This window comes from Bactrocera oleae, chromosome 5 (assembly GCF_042242935.1).
Source record: "Bactrocera oleae isolate idBacOlea1 chromosome 5, idBacOlea1, whole genome shotgun sequence".
Classification (NCBI taxonomy): Eukaryota; Metazoa; Arthropoda; class Insecta; order Diptera; family Tephritidae; genus Bactrocera; species Bactrocera oleae.
In genome coordinates, this window is record NC_091539.1 from 14,129,276 (window position 1) to 14,147,894 (window position 18,619).

Consider the following 18,619-nt stretch of genomic DNA (forward strand, 5'->3'; position numbering starts at 1 on the left):
TAGTTTCAAATAAACCGAAATATAGAAATATAAACTTACAGTTAGTAGATTCGATATCATCGTCATTGAACCCTGAGCCACCATTCATGATGGCTATTTGCTCCTTCTTTGTGCCATTGCCGGAATTCTCTGCGCCCACTTTCATGAAGACCTCCTCCATTGAGGTAATACCGACACCGTAACCGCCGAGCATTAAGTCACCTGACTTTGTTTCTAAATCGCTAAACATTTCTTCGAATTTCGCCGAGTAGTTATCCGGCAACTGGTAGGATAACTCAGCGCCAATATCAGCTTCTGGTCTTATACCGGGTATGTATTGATTTAGTAATGCAGTTACCTCGTTCGCATTACAACCTTCACGTTTGACACAAATAAGCCGATAGCCAGAACCATATTTCTTTTTCAAGAAGAACGATGTGCCATGACACTTGAGCTCTCCATCACACATTATCGCAATGCGATCGCCCAGTACATCGGCTTCATCCATGAAGTGTGTGGTGAGCAGTAGTGTGCGTCCGACTTTCTCCGCCTGCAATAGATCCCACAATTGACGTCTGGCTGCGGGGTCCATACCTGAACTTGGCTCATCGCAAAGTACCACTTTTGTGCCGCCGCATAGCGCACAGCAAACCGATAGCTTACGCTTCATGCCACCAGATAGTTTCGAAGACGCCACATTCGCTTTATCCTCCAACTCGATCATGCGCAAGTACTTATCTATCTCTTCCTTAATTTCGTCACCACGCAGACCTTTCAAACGGCTAAAGAACACTATGTGATTCGCCACACTCAAATCATCGAACAGCACATTATGCTGTGGACAAATGCCCAGAGACATTCGCGCGGCCTCAATATTAGTGCGTATATCGCTGCCATTGATGATCGCGGTACCGGCCGTTGGTGGAAACATACCGGTCAGCATAGAAATTGTCGTTGTTTTACCAGCACCGTTGTGCCCTAACAACACTGTTATCTCGTCTTCATACATATTGACCGACAAGCCTTTGACGACGTATTTGTCGCCGAAACGTTTTTTGAGATTTTTCACTTTTAAGCCCACATGTTTGCCAGCTGGTTCAGCCTCAAAGGCATCTGGATTTTTAATCTCAATCGAGCCATTCGACATATCCTCAATACCAGCATATTCTTTTTGCCCACACCAATAGCTGGCGGTGAACGGAAAGTTCCACTTCTTCGGCACGCCAAAGTCGCCAGGCATAATTTGCTCCACATACAAACAAATTAGCATATAGATAACAGAGGATAGTAACATCATCAACATGATTGCGCCGACAGTAAGATTAGAGTCCACGGAAACGGTTTTAAACAAATTGCTCCATTGCAAACCCTCGCCGTTGCCTTCAAAGCCGAGTATTTCTTTGAAACCGAAGCCCATAGCGGTATTAGAGATCAAACACCAGCCCAACTTCGAGCCCAGGGACATCGTTTCGTAGGTTTTTACCGTAAACGACAATGGCAAATAGGTAATAAACCAAACTAAGCCAGTAACGGCGGCTGCTGTGCTGGCGCTTGAGAAGAATGTCGCCATCATGAAGCAGAAACAAATACTGGCTATGGTGTAGATAAGTAAGAACACCAACAGTATGGACCAGTGGCTAAAGGTAAGCACAGCAACGCCTTCATACCACCTAATCTAAAGGGATAAACAAAAAATATGTTCATATGTTAGTATCACTAACCCTTAAAAGCTCTTAACGGTTTAAGGTTATTTAACTTTATCAAATTTACCTTAATCAAAAGTACGATTAGCAACGAGGATATGCCCAACATCAAAAACGATTTTATGAACCAGGCTGTCCAGTGTAGCCAGTTGTCCAGACCCATAATTTTCATCACTTCCTTCAACTGTTTCTCCTTTTCGACGGTAATGTTCTGCAAAATTTGGGATATTTGTAGGTGTTATGTAAATATGGGAGACCTGTTTTCAAAACTATTTGACTTCCAATCCGATCGATTTTGACTACTTTAATTTGTATGTCAAATATATATAATATGTATATATGTCAAAAAAGGTTGCATTATTGCAGATTTAAGTAGACTTAAAGGACTTTATAAAATAAAATTAAAATAAAAGAAAGGAAATGGAAAACCTCAGATAATTAACCTCTCTAGGGAAAAGGTTAGACTATTGGCTGCAATTTATAGTGACCAGACAAAAAAGGGACGTTTCTGAAGCTCTATAGCACATTCTTACACGTTGAGTGCGACGCGAACTCTCTTGCCCTAACCTTTTAATATACCCAAATGTGCTGGGTCTGGATGAATAAACGATGAGTAGCTGGGCAAAGTTATTTTATATGTATCGAAACATAGAAAAGATAAGTGCTGAACCTAATCTTAACTTAGTTGGCTGTCGGAGTAAATTTAGTGGCAGAGTGATGTTACTAAAGCATATTGATTGAATATCTCACTATGTAAATAGACTACAAGAATAATATTTACCTTCGTTATCGACGTGCATGGATATATGAAGCTCAAAACAACAATCAAAGACAATATCGTCTCCAAAGCCTCGATTAATGGATCACTAATATATTTCGGATAGGGATAACGTTGCATTTCTACATAGGGCAAAGTCTCCTTATTGCCAGCCAACTTCAAGTAGGCCATTGACAATGCCTGTTGTACCGGCAGAAACCCTTCTCTTAGATAACCCACCGGCAGACCGCCATCGTATGCATCTGGATTTCTTGGGCCGGCTATATCGATAATCGGAAATAACTTCGAAGTCAACCAAGTCCAACCCAAGGCGCGTGTTGCTGTACGTAATTCACTTGGGAAACGTAAAGAAAACACAAAGTTACGCGGATAATCGGTGATATTCTTTAGAGAATCGTCAAACTGAATGCCGGCCAAATAGTTGTTGGTGGTAAATGAAGTTTCCAAAGCACTCGCATTCGGATATACTACATAACCTTCTAGATTCAAACTTTCTGTAGCCTCTGTAATTATAGCCTCCAAAAATGTGTTATTGGGCGAGAAGGCCAGTTTGTAGAGGGGCTTATTAGCTCTACTCTTGCTGCTCAATGCTTCACTGTGGAATTAACGTGCGTTTGTGGTTTTTATTATATAAAAAATATAAAATAAATTAGTTAGTTCTTTAAAATAAAGCCATTATAATATGTGCATAAAGATGAAAATATTTGGGTGAGGAAAAGTAGAAATATATACAGTTATAATCAAGCAACATAACATATATATATAATATATAAGTTCAAGCTGATCTGTAGCCACAAGGCTTAGGGTCATAAGTCGATTTTGAATAATTATGATGCGAATACCTAAATGATTTGCCCCGGTACTGTTTCAACCTGATACATAAATGAAAAAATTATAAAGTGACGTTTTGAGCGAATTGAATATATTTGTATAGATATACATATGTAAACGCGGATCAGTTCCGATTACGTTGACTATGCTCTAGATCGACTTAACTGTTTATGCGCTGTGGCCACTGACTTAAGAAAATTTTAATCTCTAATTTGTATATACCTTACATATATACAGATGAAAAATTTTATTAATGAAATTATAAATTATTGGTTTATTATATAGACATATTTTATGAAAAATAAAATTTTGGTTTATGTAGAGTTTTTAGTCTGAAAATTGTTGTACATATCCTTAAGTAGCTAATATTTATACACTATAATTTGATGACGTCAGACTAATTGTATGATTGAATGTAATTTTTTACGCTGTTTATAGAATGAAGCGGATCAAATGTGTAAAAACTCAGCGTGTAGAGGTTAGTAGCATGCACCATTTCCCCGAAATAAATGTGTTCGAACTCAGTTTCCGGAACATAAATATAAATATAATAAATGTAATAAAAATAAACAAATATGAGGCAGCAAGGCTGTGAACGCCTTTTTAATATAGTAGTTTCGAGAGGGAGAACTGTCAAAGTAAATACATACATATGTATGTTTGCCATTTATGTCAATTTACTTTGATTAAATGCTATGCAAATACTCACATTGGAACAATGTGTGAAAATCGGAGAAACTCATTTTTAAAACTTGTGCTTTGACAAACTTTTACATATTTACTGTCTAATCATCTTAAGCAATTGAATTTAATTCTAGCTTAAAGAATATCTGAAAAGCGAAATTTGCAAAATTTGGAGATCGAACAATCCAAAAAAAAAAACTTTACTGGTCCCTATATATACAGGAAAAGTTAGTATATGGTATTATTTTAATTACGTTAGAGCCTAGTTAGGTACAAGAAAAGGACAAGACAAATCGATAAACTTAGAAGGTTAAAGCGGGTCTATTGGCGATCAATGCTCTTTTGTATTTTCATAAAGAAGTTTTGGAAACACTTTATTCAGCCCTCTTGAACAGATCTAGTAACCAGTATTTTTATAACTTTGAATGGACTTCGAAAACCTTCGACCATGATGTGAGGGGAATAAAATGAAGGTGAATGAACGTCTAAAAAATATTGGGTGTTAATTCAGGAAATCAGCAAATCTATAATTTAGTTGCTATTTTTTGTTTAAAAAAACCTTCTATCGCTATTAATATGAAATTGTATTATCTAATGCATAAAAAAGGTGAAATTTACATCTACAAAATGGAAATTTTTGAGATTTGGACTTAAACCACGAACTCGACTTTACTGGTAATTTTAGTGTTAAACATTAAAGACTGTCACAAACTTAACATTAGTTAGTCATTAACTAACATTTAATAATGAATTATGACTACTTTAAAAATCAGTACATTTTATATTAGTCATAGTCGAACTAAAATAGGTTATTTCAATTAGAGGTGGTTTTAAATTTAGAAGCCTTAAATCATAGCCAATTTAAAAAATATGAACAGAATAATTAGTATTGTACTTCCTTAGTATTAAAATTATAATGTAAAACTAATATCTTATGATATATAAAATTATTAGAAACATAGTAAGTGTGGTTAAAAGTTCATTTTTGCCAATAGGTTGTGATAATTGCTTAACTAATATTTTTGTTTATTTGATCATTTACCTGTCCCCCTTGTATAAGCCCATAATTTGCTTCACTCTTCGAGCGTTTGCTAATTCCTCTCTGTTAAAAGTTATAGGAAGAAATATCAAATACCATAATTAAAAATTAAAGTATACACCGAACATATTTAACATGATTGTAGATATTCTTCATTTAAATTTGTAGATATTCTTCATTTAATTCACTGGAAATATTAATTTCATATTTCCTAATTAGACGTGAAGACTTATCCTTCCATGATACTTGTAAAATGTACACTGCTGGCAAAAAATATTGTGGAGTCTAAATGTTTCATGAAATTATATGTCAAACTAATTTAACAGTATTTTTAATATTTTATCTTAAGCGAGATAATTATTTTTAAAGGGGTGTTATACTTTTACAATCAAATATTATAATAACTATTAAAATGTAAGAGTGCATTATTTTCCTGCTAAAGTAACCTGAAATAATTAATAAAATTCAATTTTAATAAATTTATTACTTTAAATAAATTTTAAAAAGTAACTTTTTATTGAGTATTACATCATAGGGAAGCCATCGTTTCAATAGCGAAATATACGCAAGGTCCGAATGAAAGGTATAAAGATCCAAGAATTGTCTCAAATGACATCTATAATAACAGGTTTTGGTAAAAATATAAAAGAAATACATTCTTGTACTTTTATTTTATAAGAAAAAATTCTTTCTAAAACCGATTTCGATTTTCTTTAGGCAAATAATAGTAATTAAAATGTGGCATTTAATAATAAACATGGATAAGTTTACATATTTCTGGGAGAAAAATTATAATTCAAAATATTTTAATTTTTCTTATTAGAAGGTACTTTTATAATGCCATTTTTATGAAAATAAATATTATCGAACTTTAAGTTTATAGGAAATCTAAAAATTTGAAACTTTTTGAAAAGACAAATATAAAGACTTAACTTAATTACCAGCACCTTTAAAGGGCTTCAGTGTTAATCTCGCTGGAATTCACGTCAAAAGTAAAGTAAATGAGATTTAAACAAATCAAAAAATTTGAATAGCTATTATAAAACCCTTAAACAATAAGTTATGTGTAAATTTGTATTATCAGGTTTCTTTAAAATTAATGAAGATTATATAAAAATGTGTAAATCATTAATAAATTAAAGGCATTTGAATGTTTTTATAAATGTATTTTGTTAAAAAATATACGTTTCAATTTTTGAAACTCATCATAATCTGAAAAAACGGGTAGTAATAAAAACGAAAAGTAATTTTGTAGCCACCAGTGTACATATTTGCTTTTTCCAAAAAACTAACGGTAATCATTTACAGCGTCACTATTATTTAGATATAATGTATTACACTCCATACAATAATCTTTGAGTACGATTTTCATAAAAACTGTAAATAAATTTCGACACTTTTAAATACCAATGAAGCAAAGGACAAGCACTAGGTTATGAGGGCGATCCCATCAGGGCACCCCACTTAGACAGGACAAGCACTAAGTATTATACAATTCGTTTGACAATTTTTCTCAATTTTCATACACAAAGCAATATTAATATTTTTTATAAACGTGTAAAGCAGAATTACTCGCTACTTACTCAAAAATTTTTAAATTAGAAATATTTAACGCCGGGTAGGTGGTCTCTCCCATTGTATCCACCTCCACCAGCACTCGCACCAGCACCAGCAACAGTGAAAAAACGGCGGGTAAGACCAGCTCTACGCTCAGTTCTAGTTTGTGATTCCATTGTAGTGTCCAGTTTTTCCATAATAACAATTTGAACTTCTCCCAATTGGTAACTTTCACGTTACTGCTGGACGCATCCATTGCGTACAGCTCTTTGTTTCTAATCACTAGTTAACGTAGGGTTGTAGTATAAACCGAGGCAGTAAATGCAGTGAGGTGTGATGTATCGGTTGAGTATTTTGAAACGTTGATTCTTAAGCTTCAAAACAGAAAAAAATAAAAAATATATTAGTCATCAATCTGCTATATGACTCGCTTAATCCAACAGACGTCAATAAAGATGATGGTGTGATAAAGCTATTAATAACTTGTATTACGGTCAAAACTGATTAACCAAATATTGACGGAACCGTTTTAGTACTATAAGAATAATCTTTATTGTGAAAATTTCGAATTTTAAAGTGCAGTGCAGTCGTAAACAATGTGTAATCGATAAAAGAGCTGAAATAATATTCACCGCGTTTTTAACCCTTTTTAAAGCAATCGATAATTTATACCGCTTGCATTGCAAATCACTCTCGCCTTGATATTGTGGGCGGACAGAATTACCTTGGCCTTCTTTAGTGCACATTTGTTCTAGGAATATACCTTTTATTTTGAAATGAGTACACGTCTTCGCTCAAATGCTCAACATGAAATAATTTGTTTGTTCGATGAGAAAATTAGCCATTATCATATGCCAATCTGAATCAAGGGAGCGAAAAACAGGTCATCAGTTTTGTTTACAAAACGGTGAGCAAATTTGTTATGGAAGTTTGGAAGGAAGTTGGTTCTTAGTTAAACTTTTATTTCTGCTTTATCCTTTGTGGCTATCAAAGTAAACTTGGAGAGTTCAGTTTCATTAAAAAAATGTTTTGTGCGATTGACAATTTGCCCAATGTTATTGAGGTTAACATTTTCATTGTGAAGTACACAATTAATGTCATTGATTATCTTAGTTCACACTCACAATCATATTCCTGTGTCAGCTGGTTAAATCTTCAGGAAGTAACGACCTACTTACTTGAGTAAAAAAATTTTCATTTGAATATAGAGACTCTAGTTCTTGACTATACTTAAGACTTAGAAAGTTTTTAATTGACAAAATTAAAGTTGTTCCAAACACCTATTATTATTGTTCTTCATTCATATTATAGCCATAATATAGGTACATATAAACACATAATGTCATTACACTACTAACTACAACCTTATTGAAAAATATGAAAATATACAAAAAAGTCCGTTAAGCTATTTTCAAGTTCTTTGACTTCAAAATGCGACCATTGCGATATTCTATCTCTACATAGTTGACTCACGTGGTATGGCGATAAGCGTACTCGTATTTACAAAAGTGTGCACGTACTTGTGGACTAATATCAGTTATTTTGTGTATAAAGCGATTTCGGGATTACGAACCGTTTAAGCTAAATAATATATGAATAGAGCAATTTTGATTTGCTTTTTCAAATATGCGTTAGTTCGAAATCGACTATTCGGCAATGAAAAAAAAACCAAAGTTCTACACTTATTTTGACACGAAAAATTTACTTTCGTCTCTATGGCCACCTGTTCGTACTTCCGCTGTTAACTTTGTAAAGCAGTCGACGTGTACTTCTCATTTGGTTTGAGATTAGAAATCACTAATACAATACCTAACGCAAGTTTTTGAAAACTGGAAAACGTATATTGAAAAATCGTTCACTAAGTAATTTCGTTTCATGACAACAGCTAATCTTATTGAATTTTTTTGCAGCCAACTTCATACTTAACCACTTTACCGTTATATATTTGAACAGCTTATATAGTGAGGCTTTCTAATTGTTTTTGGAAAAGTTTTTGTTTGGTGCCCTCTCGAAGATGGAAGATTAAAAACAGCATTTTCGGCATATTTTACTGTTTTACTGTCAAAAGGATAAAAAAGCAGTTCATGCAAGGCGAAAATTATGTGATGTGTACTTTTACAAAATTTGTGTTGTTGTGCAAAATTTCGTTCCGCCAATTTCGATCTTGAGGATGCACCACGTCCTGGAAGGCCTCTTGAAGCCGATGTGGATAAAATAACGTCTTTGGTCGATGTAAATCGTCGAATAAGAACTGTAGAGATTGCTGAAGGATTAAGTTTTTCGAGTGCGACTGTTCACGTTGCACAATAAAAAAATCGTGTCTAAATTGCACTAAGAAATAAAACTAACTCAAATGCTTCCACAGTTCATTCGAAAAAAAATATACTTGTTTATTAATGGATAATATTAATTTTAATAATTTATTATACGAATATTAGAGGATATGAGAACGAACCGTGTTAATAAAGAATAAGCTCGGCGGGATTTCAGTTACTAACACAGTATGACATATTCTTGGGCATAAAATGAGACTGAAATTTTGAACTTGACTATTATAGATTATTTATGACTAATAACTACAAACGAACCCTTGATAAACGTTCATTCAGGTGCAAGTTCACAGATAATGACCAATTCATTTAACACATATTCACATACATAAACATATATGCATGTATAAAGGTACGTGTAGATAAAGAAATATTCTACATGTATCTATCCACATTAGGATCAGTGTTGCATTTAAAGAATACAAAAAAAAGAGTACGAATTGTAAATGCTCGTAAAGTTACAATAAAGATCTAAAATTAAGTTGCATAACGGTTATAAATTGCATTGAAGTATAATTTTTTACATGCAATAAATAATTTCGGCGCTGTATTATTATAGATTATTTCACGCACCCCGAATTAGTTTCATTCTTTTACAGATACCGTAAATTATTATACATATATATTTAGTGTACGATGTGCTATTATAGTCGGTGAGACTAAGTTCCATATCGGAGCAACTAAAACCTGAAAATATTAGTAAAGGTTTTCGTAAAAAAAACTTTAAGCTATTTGGTGTCTTAATAAGTCAGCAAATACGTATGAAAAATTATAATCTCTTTAGAAGTGCTACAGAAAATTTTATCCCACAAATATTTCCCCTTTAGGTGTCTTAAAAAAGCATTACTTTTAAGTTAGTACTTTTACGCCCAAAATCTCTAACAAATAATAAAAGAACGTTGCTAAATCAACAATTATAGGAAAACTTGAAGTATTTTTTGTATTTTTCACAAAAAAACCTTACAATTACATAGGAGGACAGTAGCTGCTGTCATATGCAGATGGTCGCCATCCACCAAAAACATGTTGATTATTCGATTGAAATTCAATATAGAGCCGATATTTAAAAATATGGAGCTACTGAGACTTGTAAATACAAGTATGTACATAACTGACACTTTAAACAAACGCTTTTGGATAATTGCCTGGTGGAACTTTTACTACTGCAAGTATATATGTGATGTGTTTTGATATTCGTTAGAGGACCAAAAACTTTCAAGACTACGCTAAAGAGTAGAGAGGACATTTTGATATTGGCTGACAATGACCGGCCAGTATAAATAAAATAACCTTTTTTTCATATTAGTCGGCAACTAAGGTCGTCAAATCCTGTGGAGTACACTAGCACTACAAACGTCGAGTAAAAACTTACGACAAACTGTGGATTCAAAATATCTAAGCTTTGTTGGTGTTAATTATAAAATTGAGATATTTTCATATCCGGTCTCTTTATTAAATTTATATTTAAACAAGCAGTTGAAGTAAATACGCCACTATAAAACAATTTATAAAAATTGTCAGCCGACAAATATAAACACATAATACTTGTACTTCCACAATTTTACATATCATAAAAGCATAAACATCATTATTAGCATAAAAGTAAAGGTAATAATTAAGATAACCGTAAAAAGTTGGCGCTTTTTGGAGTATTTTTATTCGAGTCTACTAGGCATGTTTGGCATTTTGAACAGTTTAGACTTTTCGGAATCTAAATGAATTTATTGCACTTCCGATCTATACTGTATTCAAATTGAGTTTGGAAAGTAAACATTTGTGATTCCTATGCTTTTGCCACCATAATAAATGTTTTCGAAAAATCAAATGTCGGAACCTGTCAAGAAATTGTGACTAATGTATTTTTCTAAATTTACGGCTTTGTATAATATTAGTTATTTAATAAATTGCCACAGAGATTTTGTATGTAAACCGGATTTCGAATTATCTGCAAGGAAAACACAATGAATTTGTTGTTTCGCATTTCACAACTTCGAATCATTTGTTTTTCATGCTATCACATCAACACTTCAACATTTTTTAGTTTTCTCCGTAATCTATATTGTACATTCTTATATGAAATTTTTATTTATTAATTGTATATACACACATACATATATGGGTTGGTACATACATGCACATTGCATGAGAAAATAATAAAATTTCAATTAATTACTGTGCGATATCATCGCATACTTGCAACATTTATATGTAGCTATGTATGTATACACACACGTCTAAAGCGCTTCTATTCTGTCCTTAAAAATATATACATACATACATACATATTTATGTACATATTAACTTCTGTTAACATGGTAATTGATCGGATAAGAACTAATTTCCCCAATAAGAACAGTGACAGTCATCTGACCGGTAACTTGACAGTCACAGCTGAAAAAATGTTGTCAGCGCATAGGACAAAGTTTTTATCAAAATTCTTCTGCGTAATATACAATATAATATTTATTTCTTTAATAATCGGAATTTAAAACTGCCGAAATAAAAATGAAAATTAACTAACAATATAGTTTTATTTGAAACTTAATAATAACGCAATAACAGCTAAACACAACTTCTCTGAAAATATACACAGTCTCTTTTTTACGTATACAAAATTTGCTTTTGGAAAACCCCTAAACATTGACTGTCACTGACATAACAAATGTGGGTGTGTTGGTGAACCCATCAGCAGTTTCTTGTAGGAATATAACTTTGTGTCACATGTACAAGTTAAAAGAAGTTCAGTTGTATAAGAATTTATTTTTTAGCAATATCTGGTGCGTGGCCGAATTTGTTGAACTTACACCTTTCCCGCCTGATTAGTCACCTATAGATATAATATTAATTATATCGCCACAATTTTGATCATGCATGACATGGCAAAATTAGAAGAGGTCGGTTATGATGTTAGTATATTCTTTATTTTTACAGCTGGAAGAAATGTGTTGAAATTGAGAAAATTCTACTTCATATGATCTTGGCTTTCGCTCTCATCTGCTTTTGGATTACAAATATGTATTGTACATATGTATCTATGTATATCAAAATGTTAAGATAAACAAGAAGAATAGATTAGGCCATCTTTGTTCATATACCAGTGCTAGCGATAACTTAAGCAGAATTGAGATAAGTTGATATTTTAAATAGAAAACAAGAAAAAGTGTTAACTTCGACGGCATCGAAGCAATAATACCCTAAGCAAATAAAAATGTTTCCATACAAAAACTAGATTTTAAACATGTTTGTATGGCAGCTATATGCTATAGTAATCTAAGCTGAATAATTTTTTCGTCAAATAAAAAAATAATTTTTATAAAAAATCGACTATGCTCGTCACACCGATCATCTATGTATATAATTTATAGATTATCCGACATTTCCTTTTGGGTGTTACAAACTTCGTGGTAAACTTGATATACCCTGTTCCGAAAAAGTTCAAAGGACTTAATGATCACGCGTATATTAGTAAATATCAATATATTGAAACTCGGAGGCAATATTTATTTACCTTAGCAGATATAATCAGATATTAGAAAGGTATTCTAACTAAAAAATATTAAATATCCTTTGCCTAGAGCAGGCTTTTTCAACCGGTCTAATTTTTCAAGTGTGCCGCGACGATGCTTAATTGCAGTCATAAAAAAATATTTCGAAAAACATAAGACGCGTAGAGTTTGAGTAACAGAGCGAAGGATACGGAAGGGCGCGGGCGGGTGAAGCGGCGTCCGCCGGCCGGCCGCTGCTTGTCCTTGTTTTGTTTCATTCATTCGTCCACTTGTCGTGCTTTCGCGCAGTCTTGTACGCGTGTCACTTGTTCTTTGTTGGTCTCGCTGCATTATATCAAACTCGCTGTGTTTAGTGTGTGTATATTTGGGTTCTAACGAGACCTTTAACATGGATAAATTCGTAACCCATACGTCAACTGATGATCAACCGTCATCGAGTCAACCCTTCGTTAAAAAACAAAAAGTTATGAATACTAAACGGCAATACGATGAAGACTATTTAAAGTTGGGGTTTACTTGGACAGGAGACAAAGACGAACCAAACCCTTCTTGTCTTGTTTGCGGCCAAAAATTATCCAATGAAGCAATGGTCCCTAGCAAATTAAAGAGACACCTCTCTACAAAACATTCTCATCTCTTGGACAAAGACTTACAGTACTTTCAACGTTTGCTGAAATCTCAAGCCCAGCAATGTACAAGTCTTACCAAGACAATGACTATATCTGACAAGTGTCAAGAGGCAAGCTATCACGTGGCGGAGCTTATAGCAAAAAAAATTAAACCACATACTATAGCAGAAAATTTAGTTTTGCCAGCTTGTCGTCAGATTGTGAAGACTTTATTTGGGGTTGAAGCTGAAAAGGAGGTGTTGAATATTCCTCTGTCAGATAACACCATCAGCAGGCGCATAGAACACATGTCAGAAGATATTGAAGCACAAATAATAGAAAAACTACGAATTGTTCGTACATTCGCCTTACAAGTTGATGAGTCAACTGACATAAGTGGGAAGGCTCAGCTGCTGGCATTTATACGTACTGTCGTTGAAGATGACTTTATTGAAAACTTTTTTTGTTGCAAAGAACTGCCCGAAACAACAAGAGGCGAAGACATATTTAATGTTTTGGATGCATATTTGAAATCCTCTGATTTATCATGGATCGATTGTATTGGAATATGTACCGACGGAGCACCTTCAATGACTGGTTCTGTAAAAGGGCTTGTTACTTTGGTGCAAGAAAGAAATCCAAATATTGTACTGACCCACTGCTTTATTCATAGGGAAGCATTGGTATCAAAAACTCTACCGAATGATTTCAAAACTGTTTTGGAAGATGTAGTAAGGGTTATAAATTTCATTAAGAGTCGGCCGTTGAAATCTAGATTATTTAAACAAATTTGCCAAGACATGGATGCAGCCCACTACACGTTGCTTCTTCACACCGAAGTAAGATGGCTCTCAAGAGGACGTATTTTGTCCCGCGTGTATGAACTTAAGGAAGAGTTATTAATATTCCTTACATTGGAGTCATCAGAGTTTGTTAATTTATTCAGCGACGATACATGGTGCACAAAATTGGCGTACTTGGCAGATTTATTCGAACATCTTAACAAATTAAATGCAGGTATGCAGGGACGAAATGAGAATATTTTGACGTCATCTGATAAAATAAAAGGTTTCGCAGAAAAATTAACGCTATGGAAAAATCATATTTGTCAGGGCACTCTGTCCATGTTCCCGCATACAGCGTCAAGAAATGTGGATTCTAGAATGAGATCATTGATAAGGGATTCATTATAATTGTTAGAAAAAAATATAAACAAATACTTTCCCAACATAGAGGTTGAAAATTTTTATTGGGTGAGAGACCCGTTCAATGTTTCACTCAGTAGCTTGGTTGGTTTTGAATTGGAAGAAAATTACAGGAGTTGAATGTAAATAAGTTCTGGTTACACGTTTCAGCAGAATATCCAGAATTAAGTAAAAAAGCTCTCATTGCCCTTTTGCCGTTTTCGACATCTTACCTATGCGAACAAGGGTTTTCAGCATTGACAAATATAAAAAGTAAAAATCGCGAACGTCTGCTATCTGTTGAAGAAGAGCTCGATATGTTTGTCGACAATTCGCCCAAGAATAAAAAGCCTTTGCTCCACACGCCAGGCTCAAATATCGCATTAATTGATTATATCATGTTATTTAAAACTTATTAATGTAATTAATAATGATATTATTAAAACTTTATTTTCTCGAAAACATTTTATTTATTTATCTCAGTACATTACCTTGACAGGCTTAACCTAATTCGGTACCATAACATGAATCAAGGCTAGAGGCCTTATACCTACGCCTACCGAATTTTTTATTGGTGTGCCGTGAAATTTTACTGAAACTAAAAGTGTGCCGGTGACAAAAAAAGGTTGAAAAAGTCTGGCCTAGAGGGTTACCAGTCTAAAGTCTCAAAAAATCACATAATTTTTAGATTTTTTAAAAAACGAAAAAAAAATATAAAACTATGTTTAAGACCTTTACTATTTGGTATTAAATACTAGCACTTTAGAAACTATAAAATTTTTTAAATAATCTTGTAAATTATTACTTTGAATACCAGTGTAGTGTAACCCGGGAAATTTATATATGTACAATTTTTTCATAGGTTGGGTTTTAAAAAAAATCGTAATTCATATTAATTTATCAATAATGAAAACGACCATCCTTCGCCTCATTTTAATAAAATTTTGACCACTCAACCACTTTTGAAATTCACGCCAAATGCGGGAGCTTCTAATTCCAATTTCACAAAAACTTAAAGCATCATTCCAATACTACACAATATACGTTTTATTCGTGCGAAAAGTCAAAAAAATTTAATTCAAGAAAAATTCTGAATATTGAACAAAACACTTTTACGTTTCAAAAGTTCTAATTATTTAATATATTTTTTGTTTGACAAAATTTTTAGTGTATACATACATATGTATGTCTGCTCACCTTCGCAATAGTACCAAAATCCTAGTTACTTTTTGTTTTTCCAGGACTTCTACTAGCAATTCTGCTCAATCAAATATGTATGTATATTTTCTTTTGCTTTGTATACAATCTTTCGCACATTTTCTATTTAAATTCCATATATGTACATAGTTTAAGCACAATATTGTTCACAATTCTAGCCAATTCAGCAATTATTGCTCGTCACCGACACCATTCTTGTTTTTATTTTTCACTTCGTTTGTATTTTGTTTCGATAATATTAATACGTCAGTCTGACAAAGCAAAAAATAAATCCCAATAAAGACGTATGTATATACATATGTATGATGTGTAAAAATTCACGACGAAAAAAAGAAATGCATGTGAATCAGTCTCGCGACGTGAAATAAATAATAGCACTTTTCCAGCTATGAACCGGTTACTTTAAAGTATAAAAAAATTACGATTGTACTATTTTCTAATATATTTATACATGTATATGTATGTACAATATATGTTTTTCAAATGAACACTTTTTAAATATTCAGTCACTACACAAGTAGTTTATTTAACTATTTCGTAGGCGGACTGCCGAAATACGACACAACTAACCGGCACTAAACTCGGAAGCGCACTGAACTATGTTCCAAGCAGAAGTTCTAACCAGCGTGGTCATAATATTGAAGGTAGTCTGATGTCATTTTGAAAATCCCATCCATAAAAAAATGATGTGCGAATGAATACATACACACAATCAACACGTCCTAAGTCAGTTCTAACGGAGGCAAAAAATATGTATACTCATGCTAGTAGCAGAACTTTCTGAGCGCCACAACCAAGGTCGGCTAAGAGAGAATCAGTGGCAATGTTAGTGGAGCCACAAGTGAACGCCAAATATACAGTACGCTCATATGCCTGTATGGGAGCCAATCAGCTGATAGTTGCGCTCGTTCGGGCCGTATAATATGAATAAAGCTTTTAAGGCTTTGAGAGCAAAGTTGCACGCGGCGTGTTTCGCGTTCAGTGTGCTTGATTTAGTGGCTGGCGCTAGTCGCTCAAAATATGAATTTCTAAAGAAATGGATTGCTATGTATGAAAGTATGTATTTAGTGGTTTTATATGTTTCAATGTATATATTTGTATAAAAATAGCCTTGAATGCACTTTTGCGCAGCGACTCTCAATTTGTTTACGTTTGAAGTAATGCAAGGAAATGGGCTGGGTGCGACTTTCGGCATTAGAAAAATTGTATTTTTAAACGCGCTCATATATAAATATATTATGTACGTAAGTATATATATATATATATTTGTGCATGTAGGAGAGTGCATTTTTTGCATTTGTTCTATGGAATTTCATAATATTTTTATGTGAATACACACGCAATGTTTTAATTAAATATTACAATACTTTCATAAACAAAACAGATCGATTTGATCTAAATTCTTCTCTTAACCCATAATTATATTAAATTGCAGTCTCTTGGACGGTATATGTTGCAATTTGGTGGTTTCAGTTTGAATAATTAAATCTTGATTATTATTTTTTTAGTATTTTGCTAAAAAAAATACATATCTATGTACATACATACTTGTTTTATTATATTTTACTGCATTAATTAAGACGCATAAATAAGTTTGAATAGTCGTGATTAATTAGTCAATGAGTTTAGTCAATCAATGAATCAGTATTGATCAGCCGTCTTGGAACCAGACAAAACATACAGTTATATATGTATGTATATACATATAATATATTTCTTTCTAGTAGCAATCGGATACTGATTGACAATGTCAATCCAGCGAGAGAAGATCTGAAATGAAAATCAGCCGTTCGCTTCTTCATTGATTAGATATTAGTGGAGGAGGTTCCCTACACATACAAGTATATAATGATATCATCTGATCGATCAGCAAATTTTTTATATTTGTAGGCGAACTTTACAAATCTTCAAATATATGTTTTTATCTCTTCTGTCAAACCTAAAACTATGTATACTATACGAGTATAAATACTTTTACAATTGTTTATACCAGTAATTTATATACTTTAATTGTAAGAAGCTCAAGCCATTTTTTTAATATAATATTTGTGATTATTTATCGCAGACTATTCATAAGCATGGCAATAAATATTCGTATTATAAAAATTGCATTCCTTTATCGAGCTTTTAAAAACTGGTATAAAACTGCATTTAGTTCTCCAGACTAATATTTATACCCTGAACAGGGTATATTAAGTTTCCCACGAAGTTTGTAACACCCAAAAGGAAACGTCGGAGACCCTATACAATATATATATAAATTATCAGCATGGTGAGCTGAGTTGATTTAGCCATGTCCGTCTGTCCGTCCGTCCGTCTGTATATATGCAAATTAGTCGCTCAGTTTTTAAGCTATCTGAAATTTTGTACCTGTCCTTTCTCAGTAAGAAGCTGCTCATTTGTCGGAACGGCCGATATCGGACCACTATGGCATATAGCTGCCATACAAACTGAGCAATCGGAAGCAAGTCCTTGTATGGGAAACTTTTTTATTTGACGTAATATCTTCACGAAATTTAGCATGAGCTATTTTCTAAGATAACAATGTAATTCCCGAAGAAATTGTATAGATCGGATGACTATAGCATATAGCTGTCATACAAACTGAACGATCGGAATCAAGGGCTTGTATGGAAAACTCTTTCATTTGACGAGGTATTCTGACGAAATTAGGCATGAGTTATTTTCTAAGGCAAAAATATAATCTCCGAAGAAATTGTTTAGATCGGATCACTATGTCATATAGCTATCATATAAACTGATCGATCGGAGTAAAGTGCCTGCATTGAAAACAATTTTATTTTTTATTGTCGATTCACGAAATTAGATCTGAATCAAGTTATTGTAAGGAGCATTTGTATCTGTGATCTTCGGTGCAAACGAAGTTAACGTTTTTTCTTGTTATATATTTAAATTTACATACATACGAGTAAATACGCTGCAGAAATGAAACAATAAAATGTTTTGATCAGCCAGCTAATGTAATACTTATAAAACGTATCGAATACCAATCTAATAAATAATCGCATGATATAAGCAATTTTTCAATATTTGTAGATATCACATATATGTATGTAAGTACAATACATATGAATACATATGTAGCCAAATAAACGATTTAATTGAGGTAAGACTATCAATCAGCGATTCGTGAGTGCCAAGACATTAACGAAATCAAAATTATGAAAAAAACATTTCTTTA

At 33.1% G+C, this 18,619-nt stretch overlaps 1 protein-coding gene across 4 annotated transcripts in view; it reads right to left on the reverse strand.

Annotated features, from left to right (window-relative positions):
• Nucleotides 1-18,619, reverse strand: part of Abca3 (ATP binding cassette subfamily A member 3) — a 34,712-nt gene that overhangs the window by 8,977 nt on the left and 7,116 nt on the right. Inside the window, exons 1-6 of one of the 4 annotated variants that reach the window (XM_014229910.3) lie at nucleotides 15,397-15,548; nucleotides 6,598-6,945; nucleotides 5,018-5,077; nucleotides 2,464-3,055; nucleotides 1,750-1,893; nucleotides 40-1,654 (exon numbers count right to left, since the gene is read on the reverse strand). In XM_014229910.3, the coding sequence (XP_014085385.3) occupies nucleotides 40-1,654; nucleotides 1,750-1,893; nucleotides 2,464-3,055; nucleotides 5,018-5,077; nucleotides 6,598-6,827 (2,641 nt within the window). In that variant the 5' untranslated portion in view covers nucleotides 6,828-6,945; nucleotides 15,397-15,548. Of the gene's footprint in view, nucleotides 1-39; nucleotides 1,655-1,749; nucleotides 1,894-2,463; nucleotides 3,056-5,017; nucleotides 5,078-6,597; nucleotides 6,946-9,026; nucleotides 9,095-15,396; nucleotides 15,549-18,619 lie in introns of those variants that run through there. The other 3 variants (XM_070110750.1, XM_014229909.3, XM_070110751.1) reach the window with 3 other exon arrangements.